General features: G+C 37.2%; 2 protein-coding genes across 2 annotated transcripts; both read right to left on the bottom strand.

Moving 5' to 3' along the window:
* Positions 1-6138: 6138 nt before the first annotated feature.
* LOC141646662 (calreticulin-3-like) lies at positions 6139-10748 on the bottom strand. Its single transcript, XM_074454558.1, has 14 exons — positions 10324-10748; positions 9906-10013; positions 9522-9714; positions 8608-8866; positions 8083-8139; positions 7933-7980; positions 7746-7832; positions 7604-7661; positions 7436-7503; positions 7246-7338; positions 6943-6999; positions 6749-6850; positions 6584-6619; positions 6139-6482 (listed from the first exon to the last, which is right to left on the bottom strand). The coding sequence occupies exons 1-14, from the start codon at positions 10439-10441 to the stop codon at positions 6471-6473; spliced, it is 1296 nt and encodes a 431-aa protein (XP_074310659.1). The 5' UTR covers positions 10442-10748; the 3' UTR covers positions 6139-6470.
* A 1133-nt stretch (positions 10749-11881) lies between these two features.
* Positions 11882-16720, bottom strand: LOC141646663 (acyl carrier protein 2, mitochondrial-like). Its single transcript, XM_074454559.1, has 2 exons — positions 16340-16720; positions 11882-12291 (listed from the first exon to the last, which is right to left on the bottom strand). The coding sequence occupies exons 1-2, from the start codon at positions 16574-16576 to the stop codon at positions 12115-12117; spliced, it is 414 nt and encodes a 137-aa protein (XP_074310660.1). The 5' UTR covers positions 16577-16720; the 3' UTR covers positions 11882-12114.
* Positions 16721-16936: the final 216 nt, after the last annotated feature.

Below are 16936 nucleotides of genomic sequence, written 5' to 3'. Positions count from 1 at the left end.
TTGACGTGGCCGCTTTATCTGACCCGAGGAACTTTCTATGTAATTTTCGGAGAGTTTTGATCCGGGACCCTAGAATCCCGAAAAACCGTGTATTATACACTTCAATTTGAGCCGTTCGGGAGGTCGTACCGGACCCAGTTTCTTTTTCTCCCGGCTTTTCTATCACGCGTCCGAGCTCATTTCAGGAGTTAACCTATTCGAGTGAGCCTCTAATAACGAGCATTAAACGAGCATTAATCCATTTTTCACGATTATCCGAGGTTCGACGAATACTAGTTTATGGCATACCGGCACCCCCAAATGTCTTCCGTTGCTACTCAAATTTTGCGTGGCCACTTTATCTCACCCGAGGAACTTTCTATGTGATTTCCGGAGAACTTTGTTCCGGGACCCTGGAATCCCGAAAAACCGTGTATTATATACTTCAATTTGAGCCGTTCGGGAGGTCGTACCGGACCCAATTTATTTTTCTCCCGGTTTTTAAATCACGCGTCCGAGGTCATTTCAGGAGTCAACTTATTTTATTTAGCCTCAAATAACGAGCATTAATCCATTTTTCACGATTATCCGAGGTTCGACGAATGCTGGTTTATGACATACCGGCACCCCCAATTGTCTTTCGTTGCTACTCAAATTTTGTGTGGCTGCTTTATCTGACCCGAGGAACTTTCTATGTGATTTTCAGAGAATTTTGTTCCGGGACCCTGGAATCCCGAAAAAACGTGTATTATACACTTCAATTTGGCCGTTCGGGAGGTCGTACCGGACCAAGTTTCTTTTTCTCTCGGTTTTTCAATCACGCGTCTGAGTTCATTTCAGGAGTTAACCTATTCGATTCAGCCTCAAATAACGAGCATTAATCCATTTTTCACGATTATCCGAGGTTCAACGAATGCTGGTTTATGGCATACCGGCACCCCCAAATGTCTTCCGTTGCTACTCAAATTTTGCATGACCGCTTTATCTGACCCGGGGAACTTTCGGTGTGATTTTCGGAGAATTTTGTTCCGGGACCCTGGAATCCCGAAAAACCGTGTATTATACACTTCAATTTGAGCCTTTCGGGAGGTCGTACCGGACCAAGTTTCTTTTTCTCCAGGTTTTTCTATCACGCGTCCGAGGTCATTTCAGGAGTTAACCTATTCGATTCAGCGAGCATTCATCCATTTTAACGATTATCCGAGGTTCAACGAATACTGGTTTATGGCATACCGGCACCGCCAAATGTCTTCTGTTGCTAATCAAATTTTGCGAGGCCGCTTTATCTGACCCGAGAAACTATCTATGTGATTTCCGGAGAATTTTGTTCCGGGACCCTGGAATCCTGAAAAACCGTGTATTATACACTTCAATTTGAGCCGTTCGGGAGGTCGTAACGGACTCAGTTTCTTTTTCTCCCGGTTTTCTATCACGCGTCCGAGGTCATTTCAGGAGTTAACCTATTCGATTCAGCCTTTAATAGCGAGCATTAATCCATTTTTAACGATTATCCGAGGTTCGACGAATGCTGGTTTATGGCATACCGGCACCCCCAAATGTCTTCCGTTGCTACTCAAATTTTGCGTGGCCGCTTTATCTGACCCGAGGAACTTTTTATGTGAATTCCGGAGAATTTTGTTCCGGGACCCTGGAATCCCGAAAAACCGTGTATTATACACTTCAATTTGAGCCGTTCGGGAGGTCGTACCGGACCCGGTTTCTTTTTCTCCCGGCTTTTCTATCACGCGTCCGAGGTCATTTCAGGAGTTAACCTATTCGATTCAGCCTCTAATAACGAGCATTAATCCATTTTTCACGATTATCCGAGGTTCGACGAATGCTGGTTTATGGCATACCGGCACCCCCAAATGTCTTCCGTTGCTACTCAAATTTTGCGTGCCCGCTTTATCTTACCCGAGGAACTTTCTTTGTGATTTCCGGAGAATTTTGTTCCGGGACCCTGGAATCCCGAAAAACCGTGTATTATACACTTCAATTTGAGCCGTTTGGGAGGTCGTACCTGACCCAGTTTCTTTTTCTCCCGGTTTTTCTATCACGCGTCTGAGGTCATTTCAGGAGTTAACCTATTCGATTTAGCCTCTAATAACGAGCATTAAACGAGCATTAATCCATTTTTTACGATTATCCGAGGTTCGACGAATGCTGGTTTATGGCATAGCGACACCCCAAATGTCTTCCGTTGCTACTCAAATTTTGCGTGACCGCTTTATCTGACCCGAGGAACTTTCTATGTGTAGTCTACACTATTTAAACCCACTCAACTCCTATCATATGAAATAGGGAAAACACTTTGAGAAGCACAAGAAGAGAGTAAAAAAGCTAAGGAAATGAAAGACAAAAAAAGGGTTTAACAAGAGAGAAATGTCGAACAGATGTTTTAGGTGTGGTGGGCAATCAAGCGACCTAACGTCTCATCTGAACAACAACAGATGTCTGAGGCCCGGGGATGTGTGAAGAAGCAAAAAGAGGAACTGGCTAGAAAGGCTGCCGAGAAAGCAGCGAAAGAGAAAGAGAAAACAAGAAAAAAAGAGGAAGATGCCTAAGAAGGACAAAAATGGTAAGACATCATCATCAACTACTTGACTAATTAAATTAATTAACATGGTGCATTATTATTATTATTATTATTATTATTAATGTTGCATAATTATTATTATTATTGATGCATAATAATTATTAATATTATTATTATCAATACGTAGTATAATCATCATTTGTAAATGCCCCAAGTGTCGGAACAACAATCTGCTTGTAGAGTTATTGTAGCTTGTAGGTCATGTTACTCATAGTCGGACACAATATAACTGTGTACATATCCCCAAATGTCGAAAGAACAATCTGCTGTTACGGTTCATTCTTTATTTTTTTTCAAATTTTACGTGTTATCCCTGCAATTTTAAAAAACATCGGTGATACTCTTAAACTTAGAAAAATGTTCCTAAAGTACCCAAATTACTAAAAAAATAGGTTTTTAATTAGTTAAATTTTATAATGAATATATGTTTACGATTGAGTAAACCAGGTATATTTAATGGCATGACAAATTATGTCGAAAAATCAATCAAAAATGTATAAACTAAACATTTAAAAGAGGACAATTCGAGAAGTTTGCATAGTATAGTTTTACAAAAGTTTTAAATTTCTTATTAAACTAAATAAAACAATAAAAAATATTAACTAAAATTAATCAAAATGTTTTCAAAACTTTATATTTAATTTTTTTTTTCAACACGGGTGTGTGTTAATTCGTGGGTAATAAAATATTTGCCACGGAACAAAACGTGGCTAGATAAAATTTCGTCACGGGTGTGACATAGTTCGTGACAAAAATAATTATTTACCACCGATGCAGCCTAATTCGTGGCGCAAGTGCCAATTTGTTGTAATGTATTGAGATGATACTACCTTTATTTTTAAATGTAAGAAGACGATACTAGAAACTACTATTTCATTCCATTTTGTCATTTCAATGAAACATAAGTTAATTAGTATAGACCTCCGTGCAATATATGCACAATATATCTAGTTGTTTTAATATATGCACAATATAGACCCCCGTGCAATATATGCACAATATATCTAGTTTTTTTTTTCGTTTTTTTAGAGTACTGTTCATAGATTTTAATTTGACAATTTATTTTTCATGTTTCTTTTCATTATATTTTGATTTGAAAAATTAAAATTAGAATCGTAAGAACTAAGTAGTCATGAATCGAGTATTTTTAATGAAAATTTTCTTTTACAAAGAAAGTAATGATGTTATTTTGTATTTTTTTTTTTTACTAATAACATATTTTTTAGCCGCGGCTTCTTAAAATGTCAATGAATTTTTATCGTAAAATTAAAAAAAAAAATATTTACCGTAAAAAGAATGGAGATAAGTCTGTGGGGATGTAAAATATTGAATCTTATAAATATTTACATTTAAAAATTTATGCCTATTTATAACTCATCGTATGTATAGTATGCCAAAATACTAATTCCAATTTTAGGAAATATTTTTAGGCGAAAAAAATGGGATATTCACCTATTCTTTTAGTAGATACTCCGTATGAGATTAATATTAGGCCATACATGACTTTATTCACATCTATCATGTCCCTCACCATTTTTCTTCTTGTTGGCTTCCTCTTCTTTCTTCACCGCCTTCCTAGCCACTTTCTCTTTTTGGTTCTTCACATATCCACCGGTTCGGACATTGATGGTTGTTCAAATGAGAGGGTACGTTTGTTCGACATGTTTTTCTCTCTTTTTTCTTTTTTCTTTCTTTGCTTTGTTGTTTTTTCTTGTGCTTCTCTAAGCTATGTGTTCTTTGTTCTCATAGGATAAATGTTGATTGACTCTGTTTAAATAGTATAGAGTGCACAATTAGGGTAAAGATTATTATAGATCTGCCATTTTTTGAAATCTCTCTTCAGATTCAAAATCGTGGTGCAATGTGTATTCCCCCAATGTTTTGATCATGGAATAGATTAAATAAGTAAAAAAATGAATTTTTATTCAAGAATGAAATCTTATCGGAACTGTCCATATCCGGTTCATCCTTCGGAACCATATCACATCCTGGATCTGGTGAAATAGGATGAATTGAGACGTTATTTTGTATATACGTAATTATCTTGAATATATTAATCATTTCTTTATTTTCCGACCGCCTGAGCCTGAGCCTAATTGGTAAAGTCATTTGTTTGTCTTTCCAAAAAAAAATTTATGTTTTTGACCCCACCTTTTAATCCTAATTCCTAACAACGCTACTAAACAAATAATTTTGAATTACATAGATTTTGGTCATGTAGCGATTTCAAGGTAATCGCGTAGTGTACCTCTACACGACTATGTCGAGTAAGGATAAATTCATGCTCGATTAGTAGGTTTACTTTTAAGATTGTTGTACGATATACAACAACAACAACAACAACAACAACAACAACAACAACAACAACAACAACAACAACAGAGCCTTGATCCAAAATGATTTGGGGTTGGCTGACATGAATCATCCTTTAAAACCGTCTATGGGTGAACGCACACCTCAAAATACGAAAATATAGAGAAGAAAAATTGAAAAACAAAAGGGGAGTGAAACATAATACAAAAGAAGGTAAACTTAAAGTTTTAAAATCGAAATCCAGATTTCTTTTATAAAAACTTATAATTAAAATCGAAAATAAAGATTAAAACGATTTTGAAAACCGAAGTAAAACATAAGGGTTCGAAAAACCTTAAAAGTGAACCAGGTATTAATATATAAGAAAGTTATTAGTAAAAAAGTGTAATAAAACCGAAAAGAGCAAATACAGTTTTAAAAATTAAATAAAAACATTAAATATTTCAAATAACGTCAAATACTAAAAATCCACATGTATCATTTCCCTCCATTGTGCCCTCTCCGTCACCATTCCCTGATTCCGTCATCAAGCCCAAGAAATCTCATATCGTGCTCTATCACTCTCAACCATGTCTATTTTGGTCTCCCTAACAACCTTTTCTGTTCCCAACGTCTCCAACCTCCTAACTAGTGCGTCCATAGATCCCCTTCTCACATGGTCTAACCATCTTAGTCGGTTTTCCATCATTTTGTCCTCTATTGGCGCCACTTTCACCTTTTCCCTAATCACCTCATTCCTTATTCGATATTTCTTTGTATGTTCGCACATTCACCTCAATATATGCATTTACGCCACACTAATCTTTTAAAAGTGACAATGTTTCACGACCCAACATTCAGAGCCATAAAGTAAGGCATGCCTAATTGTCGTGCGATAACCCTTTAATCTTTGGGGCATATCTTTATCGCATAAAAACTCTGAACCATTCTTCCATTTCAACCATCCTGCTTTAATTCTGTGAGCCACATCTCCGTTTAACTCCCCATCTTTTTGAATAATAGATCCTAAATATCTGAAGAAATCTGACCCCTCAACAACATTCCCATCGAAAATAATACTCCCCACCTCTGTTGATCTCGATCTCGATCCCGCCACGTTACTGAACTGACACCTCAAATACTCGGTCTTGCTCCTACTTAGCGTTAACCCACGAGTCTCCAAAATATGCCTCCACAATCTCAACTTTCTCTCAACCCCCTCCATAGTACGATATACATTTGCGTCAAAATGGGTTATGCACTTCATTATATTTTGATAATAAAAACTCGCTTCATATAAGCTATTATAAAATCGTCATCATACGTACAATAGATAAGTAGTTTTATTTAGGCTCAAAATCATCGGAACAGCATCATAATAGCAACAAGGTATCTACTGAATCCCATTACTCTGGGGATCGAGTCTGGTCCTACTATCTACTAGAGTAAATTTAAACAAGATTTCACCCCTTACATTCAGTTTTTCTACTTGTAAAACTCCCATTAATATCAAACTCAACACGTCAGCGATAATCGGATTGATGCAGAAGATAAATCCTCCATGCTTGAGCTCAGAGCTGAGGTATTAATGCTTGAACATCCCCTAAAGTTCATCCTGCATAGCAAAAAAAAAAAAAAAAAAAAAAAAAGGTCAATTAAATGAAGTCATAAAAATTGCTGACAACATTGAAATTCCTTAACCAACCAAATACTTACATGATAATCATCATCCATATAATCGCGGCGATTATGCTGCAATTTAAAATAAATTCAGCCATTGATATACTATACTATACTTCGTAATAATATAATATGTATATGTAAGCAGATCATTATGCTACTAAAGAAAGAGTGTGTCATGTCAAGGCAAGTGATACTTACGCGTCTATAACGATCTCTGTAGCGCTCCTTGTATCGTGAACGTCGATCAGTGCCTCTTTCTCTTCTTCTCCTTTCACCCTCTTCTCTTGCTCTTTGGGCTTCCTGTGAATATAAAGGAGGGAATTGGATTTCAGTGGAAAACAAAGGCAGTGTCACATACAAAGAGGTAAGGGATACAGGGCATGATTTCCCACCTCGTCTTCTCGTGCTTTCCTCACTTTCTCTGCTTCTTCAAAGGCCTCCTTTTCAGCCTAGTGCACAAACGACAACAACAACAACAACATTATTTCTCTGGTAAGATAAAAAGGAGTCGGATTGTAATAAGCCTTGACCTTTGTGTTGTTTCAACACAATGAGGTTGTTTGGATGACCAGTAATAGAAAGGACAACAATTGACTGAGACACCCCAAAATAGAAAAGGACAACAAATTGACCGGGACAAATGACCGGGAGAGGGAGTATATGCAGAGTAAATCACTACATCTCAAGGAAATTACCTCTCTGTTTGCAAATATATCATCAACCACCTGCTTCGCGTACTCTGGGTCATCACATATTAGAATGTTATCAAAGACGGATCCTGCCTTCACCTGCAACGAGAGTACATTCTTACATGTTGCTCATGGACATCGGAAAGTTGTTCAAAATGTGCAAAAGAAAAGTTTAAAGAATAATCCTGTTTCATACCTGCCAGACTTCTATACCCACATATTTGATAGGCTTTAGAACATAGAGATCAGGATCATCTTCAAACTCTACAGTAGAAACCGTAAATCCATAATACCTCATTAGATTATTTCCTTCATTTTTGCGTTACAAAGAGATGATAATTTACGAGACATTGTGAAGTTATACCTGGATTGTCAATCCATGGAGTCTTCCACTTTCCCTTGTAGTTCGGGTTCTTAACTTTCTATTGTACAGAAAAAAAAAAACAGTGAGTATGAGCAAAAGAGGGGACAGTAATGTTCATTCTAAAAAGTGATAAGCTACACACCTTTCTCCTCCAAGGTCCTTTGTAAGCTGGATTTGGTACCTTTCGAGGTTTCCACAAGCCGTCCTCTTCCTCGTCCCAATTTTCAGGCTGTTCAGAGTTTAAATCCAATGCAACTTTTTAGTTCTTTCATCTATATATTAAGCATAACATTTGATCAGATGACAGAAAGTTGGAGAGCAAAAGTTACCTGTTTTTCACTTGGGTCCGGAATTTCACGTGGAATCGAATCATAACCCTGTACAAAATGATCATGTTATTTCTTGAACAATATTACATTCTGCAATTTCAGAATAGTTGACAGTTACAGTGAGTTATGAGCTAACTCAACACTTCGTACCTCGGGTTTATTGTCGTTTGGATCATCAATATATTCCTTTTCTTCCCAGTTAGCAGGCTAAAAGTTCAAGAAAAAGCAATTAACTTAGAAATTTTTATGGCTGCCAAAAAAAAAAAAAAAAAAAAAAAAAACTGAGAAATTTTAAACTGAAGAGCACATTCAAAGAGCTGCAGTATAATTTGTCCTGCATGTTTCTGACAGACTCGGTAAAAAAGGGCAGCCCGGTGCACTATGGCGTCCCCGCTAGACGAGAGTCTGGGGAAGGGTCCCACCACAAGGGTGTAATAGGGGTAAGACTTCCCTTGCTATTTTGGCAAGAGGCCGCTCCAAGTTCATTTCTAAGGAACCCAAGACTCGCCATTTTTATTATGATTTCTTTTGGAAATGACCTCTCTGTGTCGAACTAACAAAAGTGAGGCTGCATACATTTGACCTCCCTTAACTCGCCATAAGCGGGAGCTTTTAGTGTTGTGTTTAATATTAAACCTAAAGTTCTTGAACTTTAGTGAGAGAGGAGAGGCAAACCTTCTTGGCTTTGGTATCTTTGATTTTTCGAGGAGGAAGGATGTCCCAGTCGGTATATAGACTACCCGAGTCTTTCTCTCTGTTGTCGACGAGGACACTATAGGTGGCATCAGGCCTTAGTATGAATGTATAGAAGTGTGTTAACTTGTCTGTTTCACATTCCAGATTCTTCTTGACAGGGTAATTTTGGCCTTGGTAAGAAAGGATAAGATGAAGCTTCTTTATATCTGTGCCACATAGATCCGGCCCGAACATTAAACTGCAAAGAAAACAAATTTTCCATCTTGGATTAATGAATGAAACACTTATGGTTTACTCCATGGTACTAGAAAATCTGAAACTTCCATCAGAATTTCATTCCTCTTTATTTGATTCGGAAAAACAGAATGTAGGATGCTTCTTTTCCTTGCATTATTGTGGGCATGTTAGCCGACTCCAATTTATAGAGAAACAAGGGCATTGCTATTGCCTATTGTAATGCGGAACAAATGTAAAGCGAAAGTACCATGAATCTCATAATTCATAATAACTGAAGTGGTGAATTGATCATGAACTGTGAGCTGTGTTACTCAGACACGGGCTATTTGGGGTGAATTTTCCTGTTTTGTGATCTAAATTGAAGTGTCGAAGTGTCGTGTCGTGTCGTGTCGGACACGCGACACGGCAGTTAAGTGAAGTGTCGGAGTAACATAGACTGTGAGTACTTATAGCATAACTTGGTCACATAGAAATGGCCTTATTATGACTTTAAAAGGGAAATTCAGTGTACGTTCGGCCCTTTACCCTTACCTCATCGTAAGTGAAAGACAATGAGGCAATGGGGTAAACTCCAGTTACTGCAACTAAGAGTATTTATATAAGCTTATATAAATCGAATGTAGAATTTAGATGTAACAGAAGGAAGAAGCATAAACCTGTAAGGAGTGTCTCCTCCAAATTTCTTCTGATTGACAAATCCAGACAATAGTTTTATGTAGCCTCCGCCACATTCGATTTCCTGCTCAAATTTAATTGAGTACTGAAATACCAATGTTCTGTTCTTATTGCTGAATTCATTTATTTTCGCGGATATGGCAGAATGTCTTGCATCAATAGCGGTCTGAATTCCTGCAGTGTCGTTAATGCAATAACATTTCAGAGACAATTATTTCCTAAGCGGATAAACGGGTAAGGACTAAGGCCATAAGGGTAACTGTTGAATTAGTTGGTCAGACATTATATTAACATGAGACGGTCTTTTCAAGAGACGGATTCTCTGTTTCAAAATTTGAGAAAGAACTGACAGAGTAAAAATGTACCTTTATCATCAGGATCACCAGCCCAACTTCCTGCTGTATGCTTAAATGAGCCAGCCTTTCCCTCAGTTCTTTTCCAGTCAGATACTACCCACTTGCCTTTCCATCCATCTTTTCGATTCCCATGCAAAAAGACGAGGCACACATGTTGATAAACTCGACGTCTTCAAATTTTCAACAGAGCCAAAGACTTATTATTCTTTGGCTTTACGATAAGATAATATAAAAATGTATCAACTGAACTGCTCTCGTTTCTTACATACTGAAGCATAGTTTTCAATACAGGATAAAATTCGACCACAAAAGTACGACTAACCGACAGTTTTATAGAAACAACCACAAAACAAACATTGTTTATAATCCGTACATTATAAACAAAAGGTAGACAGATATTCATAAATGCGCGAGATTAAGGAAATACCTTCGAACCGCTCTTCAAAGATAACTTCAGACGATATCGAACTAATAATACAACAAAATTGCATAACAAGAAGGCAAAGTAATACTAAAGGTGATGAACCAAGCATTGGCTTAGACATTTTGCTACTAAGTTGCAATGTTGCTACTGCTTGTAACTAAGCAGGAAACTCTCTAAGTTATAGGAATGGAATTACAGAAATGCACCAAACTTGCGACTAATTTACGGTCTTGCCATCGATCATTTTCTCTAATGTGGGACCATGCATATTCACCAATGGAAGGAGTCTAAGAGTTGCAGAAGCCAATAGTTTTGATGCTCCACATAGTGTAGGACCCTTTTAATTATATAGAAGGATGACCAGAGGAAACTTGGCACATTCTATACGTTTGATTTGCAGTTTCTAAGAAGCAACACAAAGTTAAACTAACTGGGACGTCAAATTTGAGGGACTATAAGTTTAAAACAAAAATATTTACTTTTTCCGTCTCAATCATTTGTTTACCTTTTGTATTCATTGTGAAAGGTATTTTAATTAAAGGTGAACAAATTTGAGACGGAGCAAATACATAGTATTTTGTACTTTCAACGAATCTTTAGACAGTCTAATACGAATTGCAATAGTCCCATATCATTGGGTAACACAAATTCAACCTGCAAATCTACCTCAAATCCGATGGCCCGTTTGATTATAAGCCAGAAACTCCATTTCAAACCCGACTCGTGATTGACCTAAACCCACATTTGTTCATCAGTAAATGTGAGATGTTATACAATACTCCGTACATCCTTGGTAAAGTTATTTACATTCGAGCCCTTATACTACGTAGAGAGAAACCATTTCAAATGCACAAATTCTTGTTTCAGAGTTTAGATGGGCTATTTTCGTCTGAAACAATAAGACGGAATTTTATGACCATTTTATGGTCAAATGTAACCATAATGGTCCAGCTGGTCTTGGTAATGTCATAAGGGAGATCAAGTCTTTCAAATGAGAGAAAATGGTAGACCATTTTTCAAGTCTCATTAATCCAATGGCGATTCCGTAATTGTTCAGGTGGGCAAGGGTAATCATACAAGGGGGATAAGAGTGAAGAGTGTGGACAAGTTGATTAGTCAGTCAAGTTGATAGCCACCTACTTCAAAGTCCACTCCAAAGTCTTCTCATTTAAACACTGATTATTCAATGAAAGCAGAGGCCAATCCCAGCCAAAGTGCATTAAGATTTGGCCCATTCTTCACTCAAATATCATCCTCACTATCAAAACCAATCAACAATTCAACACTGCAAATTTTCAGAATAAAAGTCGGAATCTCGAGTTAAATTTTTCGCTAACATTAAATATAACCTGGAATGTCGCAATGGCGCTTGTGTTACGACTGGGATAGGGTGGTTCAGAGGTACATAACTCAGTCATTGGGATGACAACAAAAAAATAGGACATTTTTCCAAATACGACCCAACTCGTAATGGAACTTGATATCTTTCAAACATTGGGTCGATCAATGGCTAAAAATGTCTTCCGTGTATAAAGAGCAAAAAATTTAGCAGTCGTTTAGCTTTATTCCGTTGCAATGGATTATTCTAAATCCTTGGTCTGGATGCCACCAAGAAAGTCTTCTCAAAAATTTCCAGCTCTTCAAGAGGGCGAGAACACGCCACATAAAATGGTGTCCAAGTCGAAAATACCGAAAAAGAAAATATTAAAAAAAAATTGAAAACCTAAGATTACTCCCAAATAACCACACTGATAACAAACCAGAAAGTAAGGTGACTGGATTTCATGGTCTCCTTTACTTAGCCTGAGGGTGAGATGCAATGAAATCAACAGCCATGTTGATGGAGCTGATCTTGTCTGCTTCGTTGTCCGGGATCTCAAAACGAAACTCTTCCTCGAGTGCCATCACGATTTCGACTGTGTCCAAACTATCCAGCCCAAGATCTTTCTGGAAGTGTGCATTAGTTGTAACCTACGACCAAGCAATAGTACAGAAGCAGATAAGCAATACGAAGTAATGCCCTCACAAACGACATTTGCCCTCATAATCTCATATGACTAGACTAAACAGGCAACGAAGAATCAAGAGAAATGAATAGTTACACTACCCAATTGATGTTCGAGTATGTTTCATACGAGCAAAAGAAGCTTAAATCAGCTATTCAGCTATATCCATTATCCAAGAACCAAGATGAAAATAAAGTTCAGGCGCCTTTGCCAACAACTAACACTACAAGTACAAAAAGACTTCAGAGCATCGAAATTGCCACCCATTTGTGCCTAACAAATATATAGTTGCATGCCTGGTGACTTGTTGAAAATTAGAAACCACAACAAATATGAATCTCATATCAGTAGCCCTCACCAGATCAGACTAAGACTAACTATATCCACAGACCCAAAGGATAAGACTCATGCAGGTCTTCACGTGTGAGACTTTCGATAAAGTACATTCACTATTTCGAAGTCGTAAGTTAGGTCATAGAAATCCAAGACTCAACTTGAGACATATGAATATTAAAAAGTGAGTGGGAAAGTGGGTCCCATATACTGTTATAGAGATTTTTCATGAGTATGGGGATAAAGTGGAAAAATATGAGAGTTTAAATTGAGTCTTAAAATTAAATTATTAGTTCTTAACACCCATTTTACGTCTGGGGATAAAGATAGCCTAATAGATTTTTCAGCAAGTGAGAAACCATTACACATGAATTCCCGGCAAGGGAGACAAAAGTTAAACTTACAGCAAGAAGTCACATCATTCCTAGTGACAACACGGAACTCAAGAAAACAAGAAATAAAGATCCAAGGAAGGACGCTTGATATGACAAATGCATGCATGTTCGCAAATCGACCTCTTGGATGCAAACATGACGCGAAGTCTATCTCACTCAATTCACACGTCATATGTTACTGCATTGAGCCATTGAGGCCAATTCAAAAGGGTTAAGGAACTTTCTGAATAATCTCCTAGGGTCTGGACTCTGGAGAGAGTGCTCCATTGCATTCCCTTCTAAAAATATAGATGGTAGACTGGTAGTGCTCCAAAGCGCGTACTCATGAAGCCTACTACTCTTAAGTAAAAACAAAAATGGAACAAGCAGAAGCACAGCATAACAAAGGCAGCGATCATAAGGAAAACAGTTTGTAATAACCAATTAATGAAAGTGAGCCACAAGTCACAGTCCATACATTTAGGCCATCAGCTCCCCTCTAGTGGTAGCTTCCAAAAACCGTTGAGCAAGACAGGAAGGGGAATAAAAAAAAAACAAAATTACACATGATCCGCCACCAATCATCATACTCCATTGATATTAAGCGAATACGAAAAGCCGGAGGAGAAGCAAGATTGAACAGAAAAAATGGGTAGGGGTGATAGCTTCCGAAAAATTGATTTAACAGGACAGCGAGTTAGAGAACAATAAAAAAAATCACATATAAGATATGCTAGTGCCACTAACCATCATACTTTCACTGGTTTCATATGCCTCGTAAGGGAGGGGATGCCGGGAAGAAAGATAATGAGGGGAGGATGGGGAAAAACAATTTTGGATGACTCTAAAATATCATTACTATATGAAAAAAGTAGGGCGGAGGGGGTCTTATGGAGGAGGATAGTGGAATAGGATGAGCGATGGGAGAGAGAAATTCGCAACCTAATGCTTCCAACTTTTCAGGCCTAGTTCCCTCCTTTACCCTTCCTTAACCTTACACCGTTGCCATCCAATGGGTCACCAAATTTGTAGTACGTGCTCAATACGAATTCACTATACGCACCTAATATAGTATGTAATTTGTAAATTGAGCCAGACACCATAACGCAGCTTAAAGCAGATACGCCATACACACCACTCGCCAGTAACAATGAAAATATTTTTCTATCCCCAATACCCTTTTTCTTTCCTTCATTTTCCATTATTAATATAAGAAACAAATATGTTCTGATATCCAAATTGGACAAAATGGAAAATGGATCAAAGAGAAGAAAGTAACCACCCAAAATTCTATGACATGAAGATGATTGAGTCATAAATCATCAAGAAAAAGATAAACTAGATCCTCACAGCACGATCCTCTTCCCTTCCCCACTAAAATGTTATCAAAACAAAAGAATTCCCTTATCTCCATTTCACCACATCCAAACAAAAGGCAAGTACTTTGTACAATTCACAACACTGCTAGCATCAAAGAAGAGCGATCACCACAAACACCTAGCCGATGAACAAGAAAGTAAGAAACCATAATAAAATATTATATGAACCACTAAGGCCCTATTCTTTTGGACTTAAATTTGCTAAACTGAACCTATACGAGTTTAACTTTTCTGAACTTAACTTATAGGATAAAAATAATTAAAAAAAAACAGTCTGAATCACAAGATAAGATAAAAAAATAAATCACATATTACATTTTTTTTCAAATCATCTACATCCATATTATCATTCTCCTCGTCACTTTCTTCTTCATCTTCAATTTCACTCACATTATCGCATCCATTGCCTCGCCAAATGTTTTTGACTATGTTATTTTGCGCCTTGTTTAAAACGGGTACTATCCGTCTTAATGACGGGTCAAATACTACCACATGGTGGTAATAAAGAAAAAACTTTTGGCATTTCTTAGGCAACTTAGCATTTCATTTGGTATGTATTTGACCCGTCTTAAACTTAAGACGGATAATGCATGTCTTAAATGAGAATTTGTAATAAAGTTACGAAGTGTAAAAGAAGAAACAATAATGGAAATTTGATATTTATGTGACATTTGGGGCATATTTATTAACACCTTCTACCTTTTCCTTAATTGACCAAATGTCATTTCAACTTTCATTCTCAATGACGAATGTCGAAAATTAAAAATGCTCTGAAATTCCTTTGGGTGGTTTGTGCTCGTATTGTGCCTATATTTTATATTGTGCTTATATTCGAGCAGATGACGTCGAGCATTTTTATCGCTAATAGGAGACAAATATCCTATTTTATTCGGGTATCCGGAGTCTACTAGATAATACTTTCCTTTAGTGGATTATTTTATTTATTTTTTAATAATAATGTATAGGATAATTTTAATGTCGGATTTTTTTTTTTGCACCCGCTTAAATAAAATGGTACCATTTTTGTAGATTCGTCAATAATAGAAAATGAGCATGAATTTATAGTTAACTTAAGGTTTATGAACTGAACTTATAGGAGCTGAACTCAACTGAACTTGAACTTAAGAACTGAGCTAAACTGAACTTAAAGGGGGTAACTTTAAGTCCAAAAGAACAGGGCCTAGCTATCTACCCTTCAACTTCACTATTGCCACTCTTTCTTCTCAAGTAGACTAAACAGAGACAACGATCGAACATCATACCTTCAACATATCAGTAAGCAAGACAATCAAACATTATACTCCATTTCAAAGATCAACCCAACAATGACCAACAATACCATGATCAGTAGCGGAACTAAGGGGACGCTACTCGGGGTGGTTTCCCCCTGCGCAATACAAAAAATTGAAACTTTTTGTCTAAATTTCGATCTTTTTTCTAATTTACCTTATTCCATAACAATAGGTCTTGGTATAGACGGGTGGGGCGAACAGACGGGTAAAGACCTCTAATAAAGTGGGTAGGGGGGACAAGGTGGGGCACGCCCATGTGCTTTCCACTTTATGACAAATGGGTATTTTGTGAGGAGAAATGGTATCCGTCTATACGTATAGACGGATAGTGTCCGTCTATAATGAGAATTTGTGATTCCATAAATACTCTGGAGTCTGGCCCCCTAAAATTTCCGCCCGTTAAACCACAAATCCTGGTTACGCAACTAAAGAGTACTTAACATCAAACATTCTGATTAATTAACTAATTAATCACTTCACTCAACCATATAACACATACTGGAGTATAATCTAAAATCATAAACACAAATCTCCAATTTTCCATCATCAATTCATCAATCAAAAACACATTTAACCTAAAATCATAAACACAGTAAAATAACATTGCATTACCCTAAATTACAAATGTAGTATACCTTAGAAGGATCGATTTTCTGGAAATTTTTGACGACGGAAAGAACACGATCAGTAACTTCGGATTTGTCGAGGAAAGAACCACGAACTTCCTCGGATGTCGAGAATTGACGGCGGAAGAAAGCGTTGTTGATGGCGGAAGAAACAGAGAATGATGATCTGGGATTTTGGAAGACATGGTTTGCTGCAATTGTTACTCGCATTAGCTTAAGGATTGAGCTTCTTATCATCGTCGCCATTGTTGTAGTTGATTGAAGCTAAATCGGGAGAGTGAAAGGTTCGAAATGGATAATTTGGGGATTTTGGGGATTTAGGGTTTATGGCAAAATCTGTGTTTTTGAGATGTTTTGGTATGATGACGTGATAAATTTTCTCAAAAAAATAAGTCCAAAGATTTGTTCGAGAATTTTTGAAGGAGTTGGGGGCCATGGGGCTCCAAATAAAACCCGGCCAATCAAAGCATACAGTTTTCGGGTTCGATTTCGTATTTTGGGCCCGCCCACAAATTTTGTATGGATCTTAATTCATCGATCAATGATCAGTACGTAGATTATACATCTGATGTATTAACAGTAATTGTATAGTTTTTGTCTTTTTGA

The sequence above is a fragment of the Silene latifolia genome, chromosome 3 (genome assembly GCF_048544455.1).
Source record: "Silene latifolia isolate original U9 population chromosome 3, ASM4854445v1, whole genome shotgun sequence".
Taxonomy (NCBI): Eukaryota; Viridiplantae; Streptophyta; class Magnoliopsida; order Caryophyllales; family Caryophyllaceae; genus Silene; species Silene latifolia.
This window is presented reverse-complemented; position numbering and strand designations above follow the sequence as displayed.

Coding starts and splice junctions, on each gene's coding strand:
- LOC141646662 (XM_074454558.1), bottom strand. CDS start 10,441: ATGTCTAAGCCAATGCTTGGTTCATCACCTTTAGTATTACTTTGCCTT. Junction 7,981..8,082: donor CAAACGACAATAAACCCGAG/GTACGAAGTGTT, acceptor CATTTTGTACAG/GGTTATGATTCGATTCCACG. Junction 7,833..7,932: donor CGGACCCAAGTGAAAAACAG/GTAACTTTTGCT, acceptor AACTCTGAACAG/CCTGAAAATTGGGACGAGGA.
- LOC141646663 (XM_074454559.1), bottom strand. CDS start 16,576: ATGGCGACGATGATAAGAAGCTCAATCCTTAAGCTAATGCGAGTAACA. Junction 12,292..16,339: donor AGAAAATCGATCCTTCTAAG/GTATACTACATT, acceptor GCTTGGTCGTAG/GTTACAACTAATGCACACTT.